Source organism: Penicillium cinerascens, assembly GCF_028974065.1.
Source record: "Penicillium cinerascens strain IBT 15544 chromosome Unknown contig_9_segment0_segment0, whole genome shotgun sequence".
NCBI classification, from domain to species: Eukaryota; Fungi; Ascomycota; class Eurotiomycetes; order Eurotiales; family Aspergillaceae; genus Penicillium; species Penicillium cinerascens.
This window is the reverse complement of record NW_026695296.1, coordinates 1,173,405-1,197,417: the sequence shown is the minus strand read 5'-3', so window position 1 is coordinate 1,197,417 and position 24,013 is coordinate 1,173,405. Positions and strand designations below refer to the sequence as shown.

The window sequence follows — 24,013 nt, the reverse complement described above, 5'->3', positions numbered from 1 at the left end:
GACAGCTCCGGAACTCTGACGCTCTGACGAACGGCTCCGCACCCCACAACGATGACGTCCCACTTGTTCTGGCCCGAACTCCAGCCAGCTCCAGCTCCAGCACCTCTGTTGATGCATCCCTAGGATACCGCGAACATGAGACCCCCTCACAGTCCCCTGACCTTAATCAATCTCCAAACTCACCCGGGCATCCTCACAACAAAAACAACGCGACACCCAGCAGTAAACAACGCGCGACCGTTCGGTCCAGACCCTTTCCACGGGAGATGCAAGGGCAGCAAAGGGATCGGAAAATTTACCAAGACTAGCTGAATAGGCTCAGGGGAAGAGGTGCCGGTGCATCGCGGACGCAGCGGGCCTTTTTCCGGCGATCGATCAAAGGAGAGGAAGGTCCCAATATCCAGGTAGGTTTCAAGCAGGCCTTGCAGGCTGCAGGACGCAGGACATTCGAGATCCCCGGGAGCCGAGTGCTCTGTGTGAGATGTGTTTCAGTATCTCCTTTCCACCGTGTCGGGTCGCGGGTTGGGCCCAGGCCAATCATGCATCCAACGTCCAAGACACGATACTCGGGGATCCCATTCGACTTCCCGAGGCTTGGGCCCGCGCATCGTGCGATTGGGTTTTGTCGGGTCTTAGCTATCGTGAAGGGCCCAACTCCTGGAAATTAGATCTCCCTGCGAGGGTGATGGTGAAGGAGATTTGCAATTCGCAATTGAACCCTTGAATCGCAGGGTAGTCCGTCCCTTGGCTGGGTCCTTGGAAGATGGAATATCATATCAAATCTTTGCAATCTCTACATGCTATTACTGCAATACTCCGCGCCCGAAGAATGTGATCGAGGAAAGCGAGGGTGCGGGTGCACCCCGATACTACCAAATGCACTCGGCGCATCCGGAAGATATCGAGAGCTCGTCGATCAGGGGCCGGGACGCAGGCCGTAGATATATATACGTCTATGCAGGCCGCGGCGGCGGGGAGGTCCGTCTGCGTAGCGGGATGCAATGCAGGACTGACTTTTCATTGGAATGTGGGGACTCGAGTTGTCGAGTCAACCGTGCAAGTGATCTAGACTCGGTTTCAGGTCGTACTGTAGATTGAGTGGTGTCAGATAATCTTGTTGAAGGGGTTTCGAGAGTGGCCAACGGTGTCGAGCCGTGAGAAGGTCAGCGTATCGCAAAAGTCGATTGGCCCGATCGAATGGTCATGCCCGCGCCAATGATCGCGCGATGGCGGATTTGATGTGTGATTAGTCGCGCGTGTACTCCGTACGAGTCCTCGGCTTGGCAACTGTACTTTGGCCCCGGGCCCAAGTACCTGGACGCCCGAAGAAAGTTATGATCCCGCTAGTGACCCAGACGCAGTTCCGGTTTGGCGGGCCTAGTCGAGATCTACAGCTAAACTAGCCACGCAATGTGAACATCGATTTGATGCACAAAGTACCTAGTCGAGAGCGCCACGCCACAGCGAAGTACTCGAACCAGCCGCAAAAAACACACGAAAAAGCATGACGTAGATGCGCTGGGGAAATAGAATTCGGTAGATGAAACGGTAGTCGCCGTGAGGCTTGCGCCGTTGCGCGGTTCCCAGGTATGGAATATGGAATGAGCGCAAAGACGAAGCCACCGGCGGATCAGTGGGTCCCGGTGGCTGACCCGGAGGAACATCCGCGGGACTCGTCTTCTCTTGACATCTCACATTTTTACTCGAAGCCCCGGCCTTTGCGCTGTCCGTTTGAGACGAGATCAATCGCCGCACATTTGCGTTGTACGAATGAGATGACTGTATTACCAACAACTCCGGGTCGATTCATGTTCAGGCCTCGTAGGCCGTGCCGTCCAGCATGAGGACCACAACGGGAAGCACGGGGATGGTTCTTTCGGCCTGCGCCTTGGTCCTTTGAGGGACGAAACGGGATGTGCTTTTGTTCGTCGGAAAGGGCATCCGCCCGCCCTTGCTGGGAGCCGGAGAGGTGGTCCTTGCTGCAACCTCATCCCTACAGGCGGAAGGGAACGTCATGTAAGGTCAGGTCTGTGCTCCGTCCTTTTGTTTACACTTGCGCGTGCATTGGTATGGATCTGTTTTCCGCCCGGGGTCCTGGAGGGGGCCTATTTTTGGCTGTATAAACATATCCCTCTCACCCCAGTCTCATTCCTCAATCCATCTCCGGTGGCAACTCCCTTTTCGCCCGAGCCCTTATTACTATCTGTTCATGCTATTCCCTTGGACCCCCGCGTCCGACTCGTGTTCACTCTCCATCTGTGTTTCGTGATCATAGTCCATGGCTCAAGGGGAACTTTACTGTCCGGGCGAAGTGGACGCGCTGTACCCAGACCGAAACAGGTCAGAATCCACCATTTGTTTGCCATCACCATCGCCGGCGAAGCGAGCTTCCACCTACTATCCCAAGGCGGGACCCAAGGTTCTGGAGGAGTCCAACGCAGACCCCTTCTACCTCGAACACTCTTTGGCCACGACGCCAACCGGGAACGACTCGTATACTCCGGCCATTCGCGATGAGAGATATAGTCAGGACAACAGCCAGTATTATACACTTTCCCTGACCAGCGGGAAAGATTTCGCTCCTCCCCAGGGCAAATATAACGGTCCTAACCGGTCGACCATCGCGCAATTGGAACTGGAGAACGACTTGAGATTTCACCACTACACCTCCTCTACAGAAGAACCCAGACAACTCCACAGCAGCCAGGGCTCTTTCAGCTCGGTGGCTACTGAAAGCACCACACCGGACTTGACTCCGAGCAGCTCTTTCTCATCCACCTACTCCTCTCCCGCTTGCCCCGAGGCTGTGCTGAGAGCAACCGAGAAGTTGTACCGACACGCCCAACAGGCTCAGGAACCTCGACGCTTTTATCTCCCTCCAACAACACCTCCCAAACACTGCCTTCCTCCACCGCCTCCTGTGCCCTCATTTCCCAAGACCAAGAGTCGCCCTACTACTCCTATCTCCGATTCCAGCTCTACAACGTTCACAATGAAGTACGAGACTTCCAGCATGTCTTCGTCTTCCCGCAGGAACAAACCTCATCCTACACTGCCCAATCTATCTCGTGGCACAAGCTCGCAAAGTGTACGGAGAAAGCAATATAGCCCCGGGACAAGACCTCCACTTGACCCATCCATGATCTCGCCGCCGTGCTTGATAAATCCGGTCACCATGGAGCCGCATGCCACACATTTTGACCAGGCTCTTTTCATCCCTGCCAATGAAATCCCCAGCCCTTTGCCTAGCCCTGGTGCCAGCTCTCCTCCTATTTCTCGCCAGTGGACTGCCACGTCTATGGAGCGTCCCTCCATGTCGACCATGGATGCTCACTGCGAACAATCGGTCTGGGAGTCAGACTCGGATAACGAGTCCATTGGACACAAGTCTCTTTCCCGCAGACCAATTGATACCTTGCGCAAGGTGCGAAGCAGAGCTAAGCTCCGTGGCGCCAAGTCACAACCCAAGCTCCACCAAGCAATGCTTGACGATCAGCTCCCGGAGAAGTTCCCCTGCATGCCCGACGACGCTGTTGGCGAGCCTGTTCCGGAGCCTTTCCGAGGCATGAGTTTCGAACGACCCATCACCAGCCGCGATGGTCTACGTCCTTCCCACCCCCTCCACACTCTCCGCCTTGTGGCTCCCTCTACTACCTCTCTGATGAAACCTCGCTCTCCAAAAACCAGCAGCCGTGGATCCAGCACTCGCGACTCTGATATCGATCGGTCAGCCGCAGCAGCCTTCCAAGCTCAATCAAGACGTCGCCAGCGCTCTGACAGTCCCGAGTACGTCAAGTCAGACAAGGAAAAGTTTACATCAATGTGCTACGAGCAACAATCCCGTGCCATCATCAACGAATCCACCGAGCAACGTCCCTTTTTCCGCCGTATGCTCGATTCCCTCCGCTCCTTGAACTGCCACAAAACCACCAAAAACGTGGATGTACTCTGATCTCCTATTCAGTCCCGGCGTTCTGGTGCGGGGGATCGGCGTTTTTGCTTTCATTTGCTTCGACAATATCCAACGGCCTGCAATTCAACGATCACTGACGATTTCCTACATCTTTTTCACGATGTGTTCCACGATGACGAACACGCTCACACTCTTTATGCTTCATGTTTTCCGCGGGTTCCACTACCCGTTCAACAATGATAATGATTCCCCTCGACAACGCGATGATGTTCACTGCTGAACATCAACGAAATCACAACAAGGCCTAACGGCGATGACCTATGACTTTCGGTTCTACTGTCCTTAATCTGTTTCTGCTTTTTCGGGTTCTCCCTGTCCATTTCTACGTGGTTATCCCTTTCCACAACTGCGCTTCGGGCTGTACTACCATTTCACTCTATGGTTAAAACTTCCCCCTCTGTACGAACTCCTGTTCGATTCACTACCATTTCCTTTTCAAGACTACTCAAGACTTTCTGATTCTCATTTCCTTCTCAATGTGACCTACTATAATGATATAAAGGACAACGGGCGTACGGACTCCAGACTGCATCTCCAGGCGCAATGACAAAAAGCATGAACTATTACCCAATGACACTTTGAAATGAATAAAAAATGCCAATGGCACGTCTCCTCATCACTATGTTTCCCCGGTGATTGTAGATCGACCTTAGGAATGTGGTCGTCATCGCCAGATCTCAGATACTCCCCCCGCTATCTCCGGTATTCAAGGATACTACCAGCCGAGAAACTATGGACCTCACATAGTTCATAGCCGATGTCTTACTCCGATCCTTGAAGCCCCACGATAGCCAACAATCGCTGTTTCCAGTACAGGGCAACAATAAGTCCCCATCTAAACTCGACTCTAGCGGGCCAGTGGCAAGGGCACCAAGTCCATAGAAACTGTGCAGCCTACTATTTCCTTCTATTGTGATCATGTCTTAGACGATCAAGGTCCACCAGGACCCACTGGGGTTTGACAGCCCCACGACAGAGCAGAAGTACTGCGCGTGCTGGACCTGTCGAGGGACAGGGGTGTGACCCTTGGGTCCCGTCGTACGTGTGTGATTAGGTTTGGAGTCCCAAGGGTTCTGCGTGTTGCAGAATAATCAGCCTAGGGTTTGTCGGGAGACTATTCCGTAGAGGAAAGAGAAAGTACGGTGCTAGGGGAATCTTCCGGCCACTGGTGATCGGCGCATTGCTTTGGATGTGGGGAGTTGGTGTACATCCTCTCGTAGCCTCATGCGTTTTCTCTCTTTAGGATCGAGTGTTTCCAGGTCGTAATGCGCTATGCTTTCTCTCTCTCTCTTATGTGCCCAATGGCAGGAATCCCATTGAGGTGAGCGCCGAGGTTCAGGTAAGCCGTGCCGAGTGGCCAAGTGGGGTGCCTTAAGAACTTGTATACAGATCAACAAGGGAGGCATCATCCACACCCACTTCCACTTAGGTGGCAAGTTGTCGCTGTTCTACTTTTCGTACTATTGTTAAGGAGGGAACCCCACCGATCAACTCCGATTGTTAAAGCAGCAGGGCGGGGCTGCTCGATCTCGCGGTATATGAACCCCCTTGCGTTGCCCCTCAACGTCCCGTCTTCCGCGAACACACAACACTGAAAAAGTACGGAGTACGCCGGTTCGGCTTTCCTCGGTTGAAGCCATGTTCCCGAATACGTGGAACCTCGTATTCTAGCAAGATTCTTTGATTTCATATCTCCTACTCGAGGTGCAAGCAGACACTCTTGATATCACTTCAACCGTCGTCAATTCCCTGCCCAAGTCTCTTCAGAAAGCCAATAAATGTTTCACTGCGATTTATCAGGGGCAATAGGCCACTTCTTCACGGAAGCCCGAACCGGCCCATGCAAGGTAGCGTGTACCATCGGGCAGAAAGACGGCATCCCCGAGACCCGACTTCGTGGTTTCAGATCTATCGCAGCGTGCTTCGCCCATGGGATCCACATGCACACATCGAGAATCAAACACGCCTGATTGCCGAGGTGCGTGTTTCCGTTCGGCCCTTGAGCACACGGGGCTTTTTAGCCGCTTGACGCCTCCACTGTTGATATGTTCCATGCTGGTTCCATGCTTCCCAGTTGCCTTTTGCAACCTCCAAACCGTCACTTTCAAATGACTGCCAAGCAGTGTGCAAGCAACTTCCCTGCCCTGCCCTTGTGCTTGACTGCCTCCTTCAGGTAAATAGTGAACAACTCCCTGCAGGCCCCATGAAGATCAGGCCCATCGTGTCTCGGAGAAAGAAGACCGGTCTCCACACCGAGCCTGCCCGTCCGGACCGCCTTCCGCCAGCTCCACTGAGCGTTCCTTGCAGCTACTGCATCCTTGTCCAGGTGTCTGGGCCTGGGTCCAGGTCGGTCTCACGATGATCGGGCAGCACGGGACGGGCAGACGACCCGCGCAGGCATGGCCCGCCGACGTGCATCTTCTCCCGGGGAACAGGCGCGCGTAGATGATCGGCGAGGGGCGAAGCAGATACCGCCACAGACGTGGTGGCATCGCCAAGTTCTCAAACCCACAACAAACACCTTCAGCTCCGTTCACCCGCGCCCTGCCCTCCCTGGCTTTCCTTCTCAGCCTTCTCCTTCATCTCTAGCGCCTCCATGTTCTCCTCCCATCCTGACACAGAAACCCTGGCCTCCCACTTCGATATCACCCCATCCCCCTTCCGCCCCAGTTGTGCTTCCGCCGTCTCCCCTGCTTCGCCGGACTTGATCTCCGCCTCGCCTGTAAACACAGCCTGCACATCCAGAGCAGAGACCGCGTCCGTGTAGAGTTTGAGCACCTGCTCCCGCGTCGCACGACGCGACTCCAGCTCTGGACCGCTCGCCTCTTTCGTGCCCCTCGCGGGTTTCTTCACGACGGATCGATCCTCCACTCCGCGCGTAATCCCCTCCAAGATACCGAGAATAGTGCCTGCCCGCATGCCTAATTGTGCACCGACGGGGAACCCGGCGTCGAAGCCTTCCTGTACGTTTTGGCCTTTGGACGTTGCAACGCCGTCACGGTAGCCGGCTGTAACGTGTTGGCGGCGTAGAGAGGGCAGGTCGGAGGGTTCGTTTGTAGGTTGGGAGGCGCGCAGCTCTGACCGGGTCTCTGTTTCGGGGGAGGAGCCGAAGATGTCGTCGAGGGAGTTGTCGACTGCGGGGTGTGCAGTGTCGGTTTGGGCGGACATGGTTGTGGCGGGGGACGGAGAGGCGGAGTGGGCGGAGCTTGAGTCTGTGTGTGCTGAGGCCATAGCCTGGATAGATTGTTCTTTCCGTAAGAGCTCGGCGTTGAGGTAGCTCGTAGTTGTAGTTGTGGGTGGGTGCGATAAGAAAAAAAAGTTGGTGATCGGCGGATCGGTGCGGGTCCATGGTTCTACTTCGGGTGGCCGTATATGTGTTGAACTGATATTCTCAGAGAATAGCTTCGAAAGCTTTACTAACTATACACATCGGGCGCGAGATCTCAATGCAGTAACTTGACTAGGTGGGTCATCATGCTCTGGAGTTACGGCTCAGCCCCCAGTTTCCCAAACATTGTAGCTACCCAAATGACTCCATAAGCGTAGGTACGGGATAAGCGGCATGGTCAAGCTTCCCACAGTCGGGGTTGTCCTCGACTTCATGCAGCATGGGCAATATAATGGTCACCGCTGTACACTACCATGCAAACTATGTACTAGAACACCATCAATCACCACTCATTTCAAACACAACCAGTTCCATGAGAAACAACCGAAAACCCAATCCACCCAGTAAACGGATAACAAACCTCCCACCCATCCGTAATACTCCCAACGAGCGATTCAGCATGACAATCCCGTGAACTAAACATACACAGATCATGCCAGTCGTTCTCGCTCGGACTCTTCCACGAAAGACTCTTCACAGTGGTCGCATTGTACATCGACGTATCGAGGCTCTCGCACGTCCTGTCGTTAGCACCATAGCGGTGGAAGACGGTGAGGCCGACGTTGGAGTCGTTCACGTTGCAGGCTGGGACTGCTTCGCTGAAGAGGCGCAGGTCCCACTTTTGAAACGTTAGTTTAGGCAGCAGGTAAGTCGGGCGTGACCTACGCTTCTATATGCGAGGATTTCCCGGGTGTTGAGGCTTGGGAGGGCGGTGGCTGTTGATATGCCGAGGGCGAGGTAAATGAGAGGATGCATTTTGAAATGCTTGGAAGAGTCAAGGTGTAATAGATTCAGATTGATGATAAAGAATAAGCAAGAACGGAAAACAACTCCCAAAAATGTAAACGCAGTCTACTTTTATACAGAGCTGAACCTGGGTTGTGACTAGACTAGGTTCGGACCAGACCCAACTCCACCCATATATTCTAGACTCACTTCAGAGACAGAATCATATCATTTAGCCCGGGAGCGGATTGAGGAAAACTCAACAGGTAGCAGGAGGGGTCTGCATAAGAACAGCTTGGCGGCGGGAAAGTGCAGGGATTTTGGGAGTTGCGATTGGATCGGCCCCTGGAGGGGACTTGAGATCCTGGAAATGGGCGGCGTCATTCGCCGGATGTGAGCATGGTCAGGAACATGGCGAATGAGGGATAATTATTGAGTCCGTGGCTGTCGGGCAGACACGAGGTTGGATTGTGCCTTCTCCTCTATTTCTTGCAGGCTTTGGATTCAGGGTCCACTACCAGATGGGTCTGGTGTGCGAGAGTGGAAATCTAGTTTATTTTCATTCAATCTATGCGACTTATAGCCCACGTATAAAACTATCAAGTCCAATATTACTGGCGCTGTGAACCCTGTGTCAGACGCCAAGCCCGTAGAGGTAGGGCCTGGAGCTTGGTGGCGGCTGGCTTGATGAACATCGTGAATGTGACGACGCCAATGAGAACGCAGAGCATGTTGGTGATGTAGTAGCCGTCACGGCCCACCACGCAGGTTCCGCCACCTTGGATGCAGCGGTTCTTCTCCGGCTCCAGGGCGCAGGAGAAGGAAGTGGTGACGAGAGCGCCCTTCAGTGAGTCGGCGGCTGGAGGTGTGGCAGGAGGAATGCAGGTCGCCTCGGTAAAGAAGTCGACAAGCCTGAGGATGAAATAGCGAGGGAAAGTTCCTCCCAAGTTGGAGACGCTGTACTAAATGTTAGATGGAACAAGAAGGTAAGACGGAAGAAACTCACGTTGCGAGAAGAGTCATGTAGGTTCCACCGATCGCGGGGTCTGCAATGCGAGCGTGGAAGGCCGAGATAGCCACGAACATGACCGTATTCATGAAAGTCGAGATCACATGCTCAAATATCACGGTGAGCAGGTACCAGACCGGCACATCTGGGCCGCTGGGGTAAATCACCACGGTGAACTGGGCAATAACGGCGGCCGCCAATCGACCGACGAAAGCCCATCCCCAAAGTCGCATGGCGCCATACTGGGTCGACCACTTGCCGGCATAGTAGCCCAGCATGATTTCAAAGGGGAAATCGATCAGCACGACCAAAGCCATGTTGTCTTGGCCAAAGCCCTTCTCAAGTAGCTTCAGGCTGGTAACGCCGTCATTGGCCTGGAAGCCAATCTTGGCGATCAAGTGGATGATGATGATGGTCTGAATGTTCTTCAACTTTAGAACGCTCCACATGCTCTTGTATACATCCGCGATGCTGTCTCGGTCCCTAGTACGCTCTTCTTTCTTGAAGAACGCCAGACAGACAGTAACAATGAGATATGTCCAACCCCAGAAAGTCAAATACCCGCCGAGAGACATCAGGCCCTCCTCGGTGGGAAGAGCCCGGAACCAACGATTGGCAAAGTCCTTGGAGTTGAATGCGAGGAAAACGGTGTAGGACAAGAAATGTCCGGCCGTCAAGCCAACAGTCTGCGCTGTCGAAGCATACGAGATGTTGGGAGGGGACATCAAGGAAATTGCCCATCCGTCCACTGCAATATCCTGAGTGGCGCAGAAGAACACCAGCATGAACCACCAGTATGTGAAATTCCAGACGCCGGCACCGTTATTGGCACCCGCCTGCTCCATCATCGCTCCAATGTGTCTGCCCATGTAGATCATCGCCAGACCAGCAATCACCTGAATTGGAGTAATCCAGCTCTTACGCCGGCCAAATCGCGGACTCCACACAGCGTCCACAATGGGACTCCAGAATAATTTGAGCGAGTACGGGTACGAAGCAAGCGAAAAGACGCCGATCTGGCCGTAGGAGAGGTATGGTTTTAGCAGAAAGGGCACAGAGCCGGTGGCCAGGCCCATGGGGACGCCCTGCAGGAAGTATAGGACGCATAACAAGAGGAAATTTCGGCGATCGCTCGCGGGCAGGTTGTGGAAGCTTGTGGTGGTCATGATCGGGGTTGGCGGGATGGGAGGATCGTTATCGAGGGAAAAGCTGGAGCTTTCCATCACTCTGGCAGTCCGTTCGGTGGAAGTTTCGGTGGAGGGAGTGTCGCGTTTGCGCATTTCAATGTTACTGTTCATCTTGCCGTTGGCATGGCCGTTCTGGCCGGTAGAAACTTTCAAGCTCGGTTTGGAGCGGCGTCTGGCAAGGGTAGCGCTCTTACGTGTCATTGAATGGCAAGGTTCGGGAGGTCCAGATCGGTAGGTGAAGGTTGGTCGTGTTTTTGTCCGAGTTTGGGGTTGTATAGGGTCGGAAAGGGTGAGGAAGCGGCGGCAAAAGGAAGGGAAGGGCGTGAGTAGATAGATCACCGAGTCGGTTGGATCCGCGGAAACAGAATGCAGGTTTGTAAGCAATGCATGGAGGAGAGACGAAGGAGAGAAGTCTTCAGGAACGAGTGGAATGCATGGAGGGGGGGAAACCCGTGGAACTTGGAAGGAGGCGAGACGTGGAGAAGCAAGCTGGCCTTTGCGGGTCCTGGGGCCGGGTTTGTAAGATGAGTCCGTGATGGCCCTATTCGATCTTCTGAAGGTCCAGAACCCACTCTCGCGAGGCTTTATCAACCCTATCCACGCGAGGTTGCTGGGATTTCGAGGTCACACAAGTTCATGCACCGGGATGAGAGCAGCGCGTTGTTGATCTCGTGGGGGCTAAGTTAGTGAGGTTGGACAGCGTCGGAGTATATCCTCTATGATTGGACGCTAAACGCGCTCGAGCGGACGCGTTCCCGTCGCGTGATCGTGTCTGGAAATTTTAAATAACTATCACCTGCGGTACGCTAGTTGAAGTTGTAACTGGCGCATGGTGATCGAGACCCTGGTGATGAGGGTCACGTGCTGTGTAAACAAAAACATCGCGCCGTCGCATTTCGTCATAGACCTATCGCCGCCCAATCTTGTAGGCCCGGATACACTGGCATACTCGGGATAACGTCGCGCCTGCTTCGCGCATTCACAAACATTATACAATGAATCAGTCCGCGCGCTATCCCCCCGGATCCCCCGACCCGGAGGAAGAGGAACAGGACAGCGCAATCGCCTCAATCCGCGCCGAGAGTACGCCTATGTCAAAACCCCGGAGATAAACCAACCGAAACTAACACCTCTTCCAGTTCAAAAGCTTCAACGGCGCAAACGAACCTTCACATCCAGCCTTCTCTCCGCCACGTCCGTCCAAAAGCTCCTCCGCAAACCACCAGCGGCCCTAACATCCATGACCGACGACCTCTCCCCCCTGGCACGCGCAGCCGGCAAACACTCCGACTCCAACCACTACCGGATCGCCTTCGGTGCAACCGCATTCCTGTTCAAAGACCCCTCACCGACCACAAATGACAATCTCCTCGGCGTGCGCCTCGACATCTGCGCGCGTAATGGCCGCTTCGCGAAGCCGTATTACGTGCTCTTGAGACGGGAGCGCGTGCGTGGAAAGGACGAGAAGCGCTTGCGCGTTCACAGGCATACGATTCCTACGTTTATTTCTATTGCGAAGTTGGAAAATGCATTTTTGCCGTTCCCTGGCTCGAAGGTACAGAGGGGAGAGGAGAGTGAGGACGAGGACGCTGAGGCTTTGAAGCCTTGGAAGGGGCATGGTGCGCGGAAGCAGGATTTACGGGGCTTCGTGCGCGAGTTGAGACGTGAATTGGCTGCGTGGCATATGAGGACTGACGCCGTTGAGTTCCTTCGTGAGAGATTGGGTTTGGATGAAGGGTCTCAGTCAGCTCCGGCCGAACGGTTGTCGCCTGTGACTGATACAGGGGTTGTGTCTTTGGCGCCTACCGCTGTCGAGGCGCGATATGTACGGCTGGAGTGGGAGGACGGTCGTGTTGGACGGTTTAAGCTATCTAATTCCGGCCTTGTTGAGCGTGCAGTGGTCATCGGCGACTCGGGCCGAGATAAGCAGACGGAAGATACAATGACTGGCGGCGGAGGCAAAGTGGAAGGGCTGTTGGACCGGTTGCGAGAGCGTGGCCCGTCAACCGTGTGAATGGTGATGATGGTCAAGAGATTCTATTCAGCATAACAATGATACCCAATTTGCGAATCCCATTCATTATACAACATAAATTAACAAGGTCAACCAAATATCTATCGAGGAAGCCGTAGTATCCCAAACTCAAAGGCTATGCACATCGGAACCAGAGCCGCCGCAATGCGATATGTATGGGCGTACCCAAACGAAAATCAAATGTTCAGGTAGCCAAACGTGATTACAAGAAGGGTAACCGTGGGGGAGTGATAAATCGTATATGAGAAGAGGTGATGGCCGATGCAAATAAAAAATCGGAAAAAAACATTAGGTTGTATGGGGGTATATCAAACAAAGCTCCGCTGCGGTAGTCAGGACACTGCACTGCTTTATTTCGTATCTCCAGCGCCGAGGGGGGACGACTCGGGTATGACGATGGTCGAGCCTTGAGTCTCTGTAGTAGATCCACTGAATGGGATCGGAGGCAGTGGGCCGTATAGTTGACCATTGCGGGTCTCGAGTTGGCGGCGCAAAATGGCCTCTTCCAGATGCCAGCGGTGGCGCAGATCTCTTTTCTTTGCGTCCATAGCCCGCAGCAAAGAGATTTCTTCGTTGCGGTGTTCGGTCTGCAGCGCTTCGACGTTCTTTGCATGCTGTTCAATTAGATCTTCGAGCTCGTGCTCCATGCGTTCGATAGCTTCCTGCAGCTTGAGCTCTTGACGTTCCCGAAGAACCTTGATCCGTGCCTCGTGCAGAGCGTCCAAAGACTCGTGATCGTGGTACTGTTGTTCCAGCTGTTCTTTGTGCTGCCGAGTGAAGCGGCGTGCCGGCGGCGTTGAGTCGGATCCTGAGAATGACTCGGAAGACCGCTGCGCTGCGCCGGCTGGAGAATGTGGGGGGCTTGCGTTGCGGAGGTAGCCCTCCATGTGCTTGATGCGAGTGCGCGAGTTCATCTTGTCCCGGTCAAATTCTCGCTGTTGTTCGACTTCGACTGCAAGTTGGCGTTCTTCGATTCGGATAGCTGCCGCCGTGTTCTGTCACACCCAGACCGGTTAGAGATAGTACCAATATATTGTGGGGACAGGTGGTCATACATTTTCCTCTTTCTCCTTTTCCAGACACTTGTTCTCGAACTGACGCTCGGAAACGGCTGTCTGGTGTCGGCGCCGGAGGATACTGAGAGCGGCTTCTTGGAATGCGATGTGGCGGTCACGCTCCACGCGATGGCGATCGAGCATCTCGTTAAGCTCCTGGTCATCCACGCTTCTTTGCATTGCTTCCTTGTCGAATATAGGGATCTCTAGTTTGGGCAGAGACTCGACGGCAGTGGCGGGTCGTTGGTATACATCGTGGCTGGTTGGGGATTCTCGCTTGGTCTCGAGATAGGCTCGATCGAGCCCCGTCTCACCCTTGGAGACACTAATTTGAGCATTGGGCGGGATAACCACACTCGAGGGACGCTTCTTGCGAAACTGGATGCGCCCAATGGCGTTTACCAAGCTGCTACGCCGCCTTTCCTTCTGGTCGGCAGACGCAACGCTGAGCATTGACATCCGGTTCGGATTAGCCGCCAGGCCATCGTTATGACTTCCATACCCACTGGGGAGCGTCCGACTCTCGCTTGAACAGAATGAAGTAGGCCGAGTAGAGAAAGAAGCGAGGGAGCGCGTGCTGCCCGGCTTCGCGCGCGCTGAAGCGAGTGTTATGTCCGACAGCGACGAAACGACCTGGTCGAGCGGGAGCGCGGTGGGAGAGGAGGGTTCGTGGGACGGGGTAATGGATCCGTCGTAGGCGGAATTTCGGTCGGTCGAAGACCCCGAGGACAGCACGGGCGAGGAGAGATCGACCATTCCAGAGTCGATCGAGGCGGCTAACGGTGCCGAAGCATCGATCTCCGGCACGTTCAGACCCAACTGCCGTGCCTCGTCCGAAAGCTGTTGCGCCCGCGCTTGTTCCGCTTCTGACGAGTCCAGGCGCAGGACCTCCGTCCGGTACTTGTCCTCGTCGAGGACAGAGACCGGTGTCGAATCCATCTATGTGCAGCTGGTCGGGGCACCTAGCTGGCGGGCGCGCATGGACCGGAGGAGTAGAAAATGCGGTTCGTTCAAGCGAATGGAAGGAGTGGACTCGTCCACGGCACTTCGAGCACGGTGGACGAGATGAAAGCGCACAACGACCGCATCCGCCCTTTTCTCGAGGGCGTGGGGAAGGAAGATAGAAGGAGGAAGGACTGGAGGGGGAGGCGAATTGGAAACAACTGTAAGGACAGGAGGCCGAAGCCAAGATGAACAATAGGAGCTCCTTTCCCACCAGGACACTTCACCCTTTTCGCATCTTGATTTTTAATGGATCGAAATAAATCGAGACCGGGTGACCCACGGGTGACCCTGATGATAATCCACTTCTCATGTGGCTCCCTCGTGTGAATCTTAGCTAATTTTTTATTTATTTTTTTATTGCTAGTGCCCGTCACCGGTCAACCTTAACTACATGCATTATCGCATCCCCTGCTCTGATCCCTAGGGTGCATTGAGCCGCGGGGCCGACGTGGCGAGAGCCATGGAATCGGATGAACGGGTCAGGCACAACACGCGGCCCGGCATGATATAACCTGATGGGGAAGATGCCGACCAGATACGGGCGTCAAACATGTGCAACCCCCAAAATCATATTAACATAAGCTACTCGACTATTTGACTATTCGTTCAGCATTTCAACGGCCAGATTGTAAGCCCGCTCTTTGGCCTGGCGTTGCGGGGTTCCCGCCCGCGTGCGCTTGTCCCACGCGTGGTTGCAACCATTCATGCGCTCGCTAACCACGTAGGCGCCCTCCTGCTGCAGCTTCTCGGCCAGCTCCTCTGCCTCGAGTGCCAGCGAATCACCCGCACAGGTGATCATGAGGACGCGGCGCGGGAACCGATCCAGCTGCGCGAACTTCGGGGAGATACGTGGGTCCCGCTTGTCGAAGGTGGGCACGTAGCACCGATGGAAGAACCGCCCTACAGGAGCAGGGATTACCCGGCCTTTCGGATCTGGTGCAACCTTGGTGGCTGGATCTGCATTGAGATCTAGTACAGGGTAGATGGCGATCAGGGATCGGAACGTCTCGGGTGGGAACAAGGTCGCTGATGCGGCAAGAGCGAGGTTTCCACCGGCGCTGAACCCCGAGATGGATAGACGAGACGAGTCAAATTGGTCGGAGCAAGCAAGAACGTATTTGACAACATCCTCGACATCGTTGATCGCCGCGGGAAATGGGTTCTCGGGCGCCAGGCGATAGGCTACATCCAGGACGGTGTACTTGGTCTCCTTCCTCACCTGTTGGCAGAACTCGTCGTCGCTGCCATGCAGGCGTAGTAGGAACCCACTACCGTGGAAGTTAATGAGCACTGGCGATGGAGCTGAGGTACGGGCCGCGCGGTACACATGAATCTTGATAGTTCTCCCGGGGTCGCGAGAGGCGATATGGCGCACTTCGTCGGGGAAAGCGCGGATACGGCCTCCTCCAAGCCGTACAATAGCCCGCAAAAGTGTCGCGAGGCACTTGTTATATAAGTAGGTCAGAATAGACATTGTTGGAGGAGGGAAAGGGGAAGTTGGGATCTGAGGATTGAGCCGAGGCAGACCAGCTGGGAACGGCCTGAAGATCCACCCGAACCCACCGAGCACTAGTTTATGCCAACTAAGCGTTATGAGTACATATTCAGTCTGCCTTTCTGTTCACAAGAATGTATATCTCATAACGTAAAACCAGATTGGATCTTCCCAAGCTCGAGGGTACCGCCATTTGAGATGCTATTGTTGGGTCTATAATCTAGACGGTAAAACTGTCGCCTCGGGAAGTGATCGGCTCCTGGAGCACGCACAGGGTGAGTTAGTCACCCGCCGCCCTGAGCGGCTCACTGAGAGACCCTGAGCTGCTTCCTGGGCAGCCTGATCGCTCACCCCTATGCTTAGGCTGGTCGGGCCCACTGGTGTTCCTAGGAGCGAAGGCCATTCTCACGTCAGTAGAGTAACCTTTTCAAACTTCTAGTTGGCCGGCTTAAATAACTAGTTACTCCATGGGTTCTGCTTGAACAGCTTCAAAATATGCTCATTGCCACAAGCGGCAGCAATATCCAAGGAAGTCCGCTGCTGAGTATCCTCAAGCATAGGATCCAAGCCCATATCCATGAGAAATTGGAACCGCTGGACAAGGTTTTCGGTTGGCGCTGTCAACTCATCATCACGGAGAAAAAAATCCAATTTTCCTGCCAGCAACCACATGAAGCATCGACGTCCCCGCATTGTTGCGTGCAAAGAAATACGCACCAAGATCCTTGAAGAATAGCAGGCCATTATTGTCGTCGCGTTCGTCGGTCTCGGCCGTACACCAGAACCCTCCAGTTCGCAATGAACCTTGTTCAAGATACCGCAAAAGTGCGGTATTACCATTATTGTTGCGTGCGTTGATGTCCAACCCAAGGTCCAAGAATTGCTGGATGTGAGCTTTGTGAGTGAATGGTTGAGTAGCGAGGAAGTAGAGGGCCATGTTGCCGTTTGAATCTGGTTGGAGGGGATCGGCGCCATGTTCAAGCAGTAGGTCGACGTATTCAAGGCATATACACCTTGCTCTAAGCACGTAGTGAAGTGGAGTGTCATCGAACTTATCACTCACGTGCACAAGGCTGGGATCTCTGGTAAATAGAGCCCCGATGGTGGTGATAATCTGCTCACTGGGCATGTGTTGTATGAGAGTGTGAACAACAGTTTTGCCAGAGTTGTCTTGAGCGGTAATGTCAGCTCCGAGGTCGACGAGGCTTTGAATTTGCTTAGTTCGACCAGTACAAAGGATTAACGTTCTGCCTTTGTCATCTCGCACTTCAAGCTGGAGTGATGGAAGCTGAAGCAGTGGCTCGACCATGTCCCCTGTCATCAAAATCTGGTGTATGACAGTGCATGTTTCGGGCTCCCACTCATCTTCTGAAGCCTCGTCCGTTTCGTCAAACTCGTCCACATTGAAAGAGTTGTCTTTCACTCGATGAAGCTTGACAAAGGTGGCGTATGGGTCTGCACCGTGCTGGAGAAGCGCTGTCATCATGCGCGTTGGACGGGAGTAAGATCCACTTTTTTGTGAGGGTCATTCGATTTGAATGTCGCCGCGTGGAACAAAGGGTATATCTCGGCCCTTGGAACTCTAGTTTGAGTAAATAAGCGGTCCCTTTCCGGAGTTTCGGGAGCGGCCGGCCTCATGTTGGCGAGATCGCCCTGAGAGAGAAAGAACTCCAATAATTCAACATTGTCGAGCTCGATCGCGGAAAGGATAGCAGCCCCAGAAACCTTGGCGCCATGAGATAGAAGCAATCTGATCAGCTCTATATCAGTGCCGGCTTTCGACAAGCAGGTCTCCCCCTTGGAATTGACTGCGTTGGCATCTGCGCCATTATCCAGAAGAATTTTCACAGCTTCCTTGTAGAAAACACCCTTGTACCTTTCATAGTCTAGGGAAATGTGCAAGGGTGTCTCGCCATCATCATTGCGCAGCTCCAGATTGGCACCTTTACTGATGAGGTATGGCAAAGCCCGGTGCACATTCCACCAAGTTGCGCCCTCTGCAAGGTCATGCAGAACGCCATTACCCAACACGGTTTCACTCCTGCCGTTAGCCCAACTTTCCTTCCTGCAATTCAAGTTGATGTTAACACCCATTTGTTCCGCAAGGATTCGGACCACATCCATGTTTGGCAGTTCACGGTTGCATGCGGTGATGAGGAGCGGCCTCGCCACGTTCTTGCGACAGTGATTGGCAGCCTCAGCTTGGCCGCACCATTCATGATCATCAAATTTCATTGCAGCTTCACGAGTAGAGACACAATCAAGGATATCCGACAGACCAAAACCTACTAGAGTGTGTAAGAGAGAAACATTGGTCGAATAACTGGCCGATTTCAGCAGGAGAATATCTAGTTCTGGAATTGTTTCCAGAAATAGACCGTATTGGCGAAGTCCTAGAAGCTTGACCATAAACATAACTTGCGCGTCATTGCGTGATCGTTCTGTTGTCTTCCAAGTCTTTTGCTTCTCCTTTTCCTTCCTCAACAATGATCTCTCACCTTCCAAACGAGTCTTGCAGAAAATGAAGCCATCCCCATCTGATCCTTTAACAAGGTGCGTGTTGGGGGCCAAACGAGACTGGAGTCGTGTCAGACATTCGGCGGTATACTTGCGTTGATTCGATACAGCGGCGTGGAATGCATCGCGAATAGAGCCATTGTCCCCGGTAGTGTTTGCTCCATGAAGCACTAATGAAATCAGAATTTCATCTAAACGAGTCGAGTCTGACTCATCCTTGAGATCATGCGAGCTCCATTGGAGCCTTTCAAGATCTTCTCCCGCTGATGGCACCTCTCGGGTCCCGAGCCAGATGCTGGCTGTCTTGAGGGCTCTGGTATTGTCTTTTTCCCCAATCATTTTCCATCGTGCTTGTTCAATTTCAAACTCGGCACATGCTCTCAAAGGCGTATATTGATCCTTGCCCGGCAAATTAGGATCTGCGCCGGCATCCAATAGAAGGTCGACACTTTCGGGACGGCCAGAGCAGCAGGCGTAGTGAAGCGCCGCGCTTCCTTCCATATTTCTTTGATTGATAAAGGCTTTTCTTTTTTCATCGTCAAGGTCAGCGATGTTGGAAAGGACGAGACCGATGATCCCAGGTTGTCGGGCTCGAGCGGCAATATGAAGAACCATCATGCCTTCTTTCGTCACGCCGAAAACATCAGCCCCGGAATTGAGAAGCTTGAAAACATAAATCTCAGATACAGCCGCGGCAATATGCAAGGGCTGAATCCAGTCGACGTCTTGAGGACTCCGGTTCTTGCAGTTTTGGATGGCATAGTCAAAGCCTGTCTGGATAGAAGGTGTCCAACCGCGGACTCTCCGTTTTCGCGAGCACAGCTTGTGCAAGACCGTCTTTCCGCAGTTGTTAGGCTGGTCGATATCAACCCCCAACTTCTTGAGATGGCTGTAAGTTGAAATGCTGTCGGATTCATTTTCCTTTGAAGCCGCCTCAAGGAAAAGCGTATTTCCTTTATTGTCGACCACGTTGGAAAGATCGCAATCCATGAGGCCTACTAACTCTTCCAAACGACTAGCATTCATGACGACTTGGTGCAGGAGGGTTCGGCCCTTATTATCCCGGGTATCGAGTCGTGCACCCAGGTCAATAAGTATTTTGAAAAGTTCAGGTTTGCCATCACTGGCATTTGAATATTTGACACTTGCGAAGAGGGGTGTTTGACCCTGTGCATCCCGGATCTCAAGGTTTGCACCCGCATTGAGCAGCCTGGAGACCATTCCAACTCCAATTTCACATCCTCTTATATGCAACGGCGTCTCACCCATTTGATTCTGGAGATTCGGATCAGCGCCAGCTGATAGTAAGGCGTCAAGGACAGCATCTTTGGAACGGTCGCCCCAGTGATTAAGCAGCATGTGTAGCAAACCATTCCCGTGTTGTCCAGTCATGTTCAAGTCTGGTTTGTACTTTAAAAATTCCAGAGCGGACTTAAAATGATGGCCTTGAAGCCGATGGAACAAAGGCTCTCCGTTGCTTTCCGCCATTATCCTGTTGACATCAACAAACCCTGATCCGAACAGCATAGGAAGCAACTTCTTGTCCGTCGCTCCATCGGTGTGGAGTTTTGTGCCTCCACTGTCGGTTTTGGCATAAGGATCCGACCCTTTCTCCAACAATAGTTTGACAATTTCTATATTGTTCACACAGGCAAAATGCAAGGCTGTTTTGCCATCAGGGGCCCTCGCATGAATATCTGCGCCAGCTCGGAGGAGGGCTGAAACACACTCCAGTGAGGACTGACAATGATCAGATGGGTCTGTGATTCCGCTTAGAGCATGTAGGGCGGTGTCGCCCCTGGGTTCATCTGGATGTTTAGAGGATTGAAGTGACCGACGCATGTTGCAACCTATATCCCTAGGAGCAGAGCAGAAGATATTTGGATCTGCACCCGCCGCGAGAATAACGTTGATTGTATCCAAGTCACATTTGATGCAGGCTTTGAACAGCAGAGTTTCTCCCATGTACTTTGAATTCACGTCCACGGCGGCCTGTTGAAGAATCAGATCTACACATGCCGCATGCCCCGAGCCTGCAGACCAAAAAAGGGCATCTGTGATAGTTTCGGGATCTGTGAGATATGGCAGAAATTCGGCGACTGCCTTAATCTGTCCATTAGTGCAGGCGTACATGAGTGGCGTCTGACCAACTGATGATGGCCCATTGCCACAGATTCTGCCTGGCGTTTCTCTTGTCTTCGGTGTTAGTGGATCAACACCAGCGGCAAGCAAGACTTTGACCACATCAGCACGGTTCTTGCTAGCGGCCTCATGAAGAGGTTTGTATCCTTCGTTCGCTTCTCCATCCGGATCCGCCCCGTTATCAATGAGAAGCTGTGCAACATCCGCATGTCCACTGGAAGCAGCCCAATAGAGAGGCGGATCGCCGCGGTTACTCTTCGCATTCGGGTCGGCGTTGCCATTTTGAATCAAGTGCGCAGCGTATTGAGCCAGCCCGGCTTTGGCGGCGGCATGGAGGGGAGTGAGACCTTGGATCACATTTTCCGGCCAGTCAATATCCAGCCAAGCAATAAATCTCCGCTTGCTCGCAACAAAGCTGTCAAGCACTAAGTAAAACGATGACAAATCCATGTCAGCCAGTGCTGCACGACGAGTATGGATGTACCAATTGGTCGCTGCGTATTCGAGAAATGGAAATTGCAAGCGGATTTTACTCTCCTTGGCTTTTTTGGGGCGAAAGAATTCATCCTCCTTGCTGCGTTTCTTGATATCAAGTGTTTCTAGGCAACCAGACGCGAGATAATCCAAGCATGCAATGGCAAGACGCTGGTTAGTCGGGCCGGCCTCCAAAATAGGGTAGGTTGAGTCATCAAGGGCGACGGAGCGAGTGAATCCCTTGAGGAACTCAGTAAAAGAGTGATGAACGACCGAGACAGTCTCATCATGAAGAATCTGGAGCAGTGGACCACAAGCAGCTCGGACTAGATTTTTAATATCTTTCAAGCTGTAGTTTCTAATTGGAGCATGAGTGGCTTTGACCATCTCAGCAAGCTCTAGAAGACGAAGGGGGCGAGTTGCATGTGTGATAGACTGCAGAATAAGTAGTTGAAGGTCGTCGGGAACATTTGAGCGCTTTGCATGCTCGCGTAACAGGTCATTATACATCATGTTCAGGTCTGCCGGTAATTTTTTGAGTACATCTTGAGTATCAGCGCCGGGCTTCGAGAACGCATCCATTGAAAGCCTGACATATAAAAATAGACCATTTGCTCGACCGGGAATAGCTTCGGTAATGAGATTCCAGTATTCTTTGGGCACAGAAGAATTTCGCAGTCGGTATTGCACGTACGCAGCAATGTCCATATCGACAAGTTGTTCTTCTAGACGAAGAAAAGGCACAGAAAAGTGTTTAAGGGGAGCTTCCACTGCGACAACTGGGCGCGAGAAAATGAGGACTTTGAGATTCTCGGGCCGCCATTGGCCCAGCTCGACCAAAGCTTGAAGAAAGTCATCATTGCCTTGGTCCATCTCGTCCAAGGCGTCTGTGACACAGTAGGCCTTGTGGAAGGCAGAAAGAGCAAATTTGATGTTTTTCCAGAGATCGTTCGCCGCTAGACTGTCAATGGAGCGTTTGTTATCAAGGTATTCCTTTTTCAACTTAACCTGCAAGGATGGGCTAAAATTTATAGCCAGTCCCGCAACGCCGCCACTGGTTGATGGTTTGCATCAATAATCTGTCGAAAGAAGAAAAACAGAACTGGGACATCCTCTTTGCGTAGCTTATGAATGATTGAGGCAGCCATGACAGATTTTCCTGATCCTGGTATGCCTTTGATCCAAAGAAGTCCATTCGCATCGCTTTCATGCCACTGCTGATGTATATTTGTGGATATGAGCCATTGGCCGGTACCCGCCAGGTGCGATTCAAGGTGCCTTGAAAATTCAGATCTCTCTAAATCATAGGATGTTGGCTGCAGCCAATCTCTGATCTTTTTGAGGTCTTCTGCCGGAAGAGGAAGAATGTTTTCTTTGTGGAAATCGCGGATATCGCCTGGGCCGACCATAACGGCATCAGACTCCTCAGAGTCTGATCGCGACATGGTGGACAGGATGGGCAATAATTCAGTGATAATTTCTGTTGAGCTCAATACCTTAGAAGGTTGAGAACGGAGGTGGAAGTGGTAGGATTGCGGGGCTTATGTATTGCTCGAATGCTCGGAGCTAAGACCCCTTAAGGGACTAGTTGAGCCGCATTAGACCGATACCCCTGAGTCATTCATCGCCCTGAGTTGTACGACATCTACACAGGTATATAGACGAATGGTATACGGTGAGTTAGTACGGCTAATGACTGGAAGATCAAATCCATTTTATTTTCTATTGCTCTGTTCTGGCCGGTGCCGATATATGATTGTGGATACGTTGACTTGTGCAGCTGGTCATAAAATACTTGAGCCGTCGTGCTGAGCATAGCCACGGCACTCAATAGCCATCAGATCAGAATTTCGCAGTGACATACTCATAGTACTGGCTGTTGACTTGGGTTAAGATGACAGATTCATGCTTCATTGGAGATAAAAATTTACGTAGGTTTTCCATCTTGAGAATGGTAAGAGAGCTGAATTCACCGCTCACTCGAACATTCTCTTTGGATTGTCACACATCAACTTCTTCCACAGGGTCGGAGATAAGGCCGCTTGAAGAAGATTCAGCTCATGTAGCAGGTCGACTTTCTTTCCAGACACACTCTGCTCTCGTGGATAGCCCTCGTTAAATCGACAATGAGGCCAGTCGGACCCCCAGACGACCGAATCCGGGACTCGCTGCGCAATAGCCACGACCGTGGCCGGAAGGGCAGGCATTCTCCCATCGGCTCGTTCCTGCGAATCGAGTCGATTGATACCACAGAGTTTCACAAAGAGCTTTCCAGGGTGATCTTCTAGTAATTGGAGAAATCTCTCGAATTCGGGATAATCGTCGACATCGCGCCCCGGATCCAGGCGCCCGCTATGTTCTATGATGATTCGGACGCCGTCCAGTTCCTCGGCCGTCACTAGCCATGGTCCCAGCTCCAGCCAGGAGCCCAACGGACATGTCCCCGCGATGAACCATCCGGTCTTCTTCGCAATCCGGCCCAGCCGTTTGAACGAGGTCTGGGCCGATTGGATGCGGTTCTCGCCGCTGGGGACCCCGACCTCCCCGTGAAGACGGAGAGCTCGGACCCCCACCTCATGCAATTGTTGCAACGTCTTCTCATCCAGATCTTCATCGGCGTCGACCTCAATTTCGGCTCGGAATAGTCCCCGGCCAGAAGTCTGTCGTCGCGCCTGCTGGAGGTGGTGGATGATGCCCGCCCAACAGCCCTCCACCGAAGCCTGTACGATCAGGTAGTTTGAGGCGGACGAGCCCTTGAATAGAGCGTCGAGAGGAGCCGCGGCCGGAGTGTAGGTCCGATTCGGCTTCCAGGGAAAGGTGTCCGGATCAAAAATGTGAAGGTGGCAATCCCACGATCCGCTCAATGAGAGTCCGCCCGTGTCCATGGCAGGTAATCAATCGATCTCGTCTATACCTATATGAGCGAAGTCTCCAAGAATCATTGAACAGTCCGTATGTTTCGGTTTGTATAATAGGGATGAACTTTTACGGCAAGTCCAACCAGTTA

General features: G+C 52.9%; 10 protein-coding genes across 10 annotated transcripts; 3 read left to right on the top strand and 7 right to left on the bottom strand.

Annotated features, from left to right (window-relative positions):
- Positions 1-1,812: 1,812 nt before the first annotated feature.
- Positions 1,813-2,016, bottom strand: N7498_007301 (uncharacterized protein; the record flags this gene model as incomplete). Its single annotated transcript, XM_058454363.1, has 1 exon — positions 1,813-2,016. The coding sequence occupies one exon, from the start codon at positions 2,014-2,016 to the stop codon at positions 1,813-1,815; it is 204 nt and encodes a 67-aa protein (XP_058306612.1).
- Positions 2,017-2,278: 262 nt separating this feature from the next.
- On the top strand, positions 2,279-3,952 carry N7498_007300 (uncharacterized protein; the record flags this gene model as incomplete). The annotated part of the gene is made up of 1 exon (XM_058454362.1): positions 2,279-3,952. One exon carries the CDS (start codon positions 2,279-2,281, stop codon positions 3,950-3,952), a length of 1,674 nt encoding a protein of 557 aa, XP_058306611.1.
- A 2,544-nt stretch (positions 3,953-6,496) lies between these two features.
- Positions 6,497-7,141, bottom strand: N7498_007299 (Yae1 family protein; the record flags this gene model as incomplete). Its single annotated transcript, XM_058454361.1, has 1 exon — positions 6,497-7,141. The coding sequence occupies one exon, from the start codon at positions 7,139-7,141 to the stop codon at positions 6,497-6,499; it is 645 nt and encodes a 214-aa protein (XP_058306610.1).
- A 653-nt stretch (positions 7,142-7,794) lies between these two features.
- On the top strand, positions 7,795-8,084 carry N7498_007298 (uncharacterized protein; the record flags this gene model as incomplete). The annotated part of the gene is given in 2 exon segments (XM_058454360.1): positions 7,795-7,990; positions 8,008-8,084. The coding sequence occupies 2 exon segments, from the start codon at positions 7,795-7,797 to the stop codon at positions 8,082-8,084; spliced, it is 273 nt and encodes a 90-aa protein (XP_058306609.1).
- A 614-nt stretch (positions 8,085-8,698) lies between these two features.
- Positions 8,699-10,484, bottom strand: N7498_007297 (SD08430p; the record flags this gene model as incomplete). Its single annotated transcript, XM_058454359.1, has 2 exons — positions 8,699-9,044; positions 9,094-10,484. The coding sequence occupies 2 exons, from the start codon at positions 10,482-10,484 to the stop codon at positions 8,699-8,701; spliced, it is 1,737 nt and encodes a 578-aa protein (XP_058306608.1).
- Positions 10,485-11,278: 794 nt separating this feature from the next.
- Positions 11,279-12,297, top strand: N7498_007296 (uncharacterized protein; the record flags this gene model as incomplete). Its single annotated transcript, XM_058454358.1, has 2 exons — positions 11,279-11,366; positions 11,423-12,297. 2 exons carry the CDS (start codon positions 11,279-11,281, stop codon positions 12,295-12,297), a joined length of 963 nt encoding a protein of 320 aa, XP_058306607.1.
- Positions 12,298-12,668: 371 nt separating this feature from the next.
- On the bottom strand, positions 12,669-14,312 carry N7498_007295 (uncharacterized protein; the record flags this gene model as incomplete). The annotated part of the gene is made up of 2 exons (XM_058454357.1): positions 12,669-13,313; positions 13,374-14,312. The coding sequence occupies 2 exons, from the start codon at positions 14,310-14,312 to the stop codon at positions 12,669-12,671; spliced, it is 1,584 nt and encodes a 527-aa protein (XP_058306606.1).
- A 664-nt stretch (positions 14,313-14,976) lies between these two features.
- On the bottom strand, positions 14,977-15,852 carry N7498_007294 (putative esterase/lipase; the record flags this gene model as incomplete). Its single annotated transcript, XM_058454356.1, has 1 exon — positions 14,977-15,852. The coding sequence occupies one exon, from the start codon at positions 15,850-15,852 to the stop codon at positions 14,977-14,979; it is 876 nt and encodes a 291-aa protein (XP_058306605.1).
- A 477-nt stretch (positions 15,853-16,329) lies between these two features.
- Positions 16,330-22,451, bottom strand: N7498_007293 (ankyrin repeat domain-containing protein; the record flags this gene model as incomplete). The annotated part of the gene is made up of 4 exons (XM_058454355.1): positions 16,330-16,529; positions 16,591-17,338; positions 17,455-21,962; positions 22,262-22,451. The coding sequence occupies 4 exons, from the start codon at positions 22,449-22,451 to the stop codon at positions 16,330-16,332; spliced, it is 5,646 nt and encodes a 1,881-aa protein (XP_058306604.1).
- Positions 22,452-22,982: 531 nt separating this feature from the next.
- N7498_007292 (uncharacterized protein) lies at positions 22,983-23,891 on the bottom strand (the record flags this gene model as incomplete). Its single annotated transcript, XM_058454354.1, has 1 exon — positions 22,983-23,891. The coding sequence occupies one exon, from the start codon at positions 23,889-23,891 to the stop codon at positions 22,983-22,985; it is 909 nt and encodes a 302-aa protein (XP_058306603.1).
- Between the last annotated feature and the right edge of the window lie 122 nt (positions 23,892-24,013).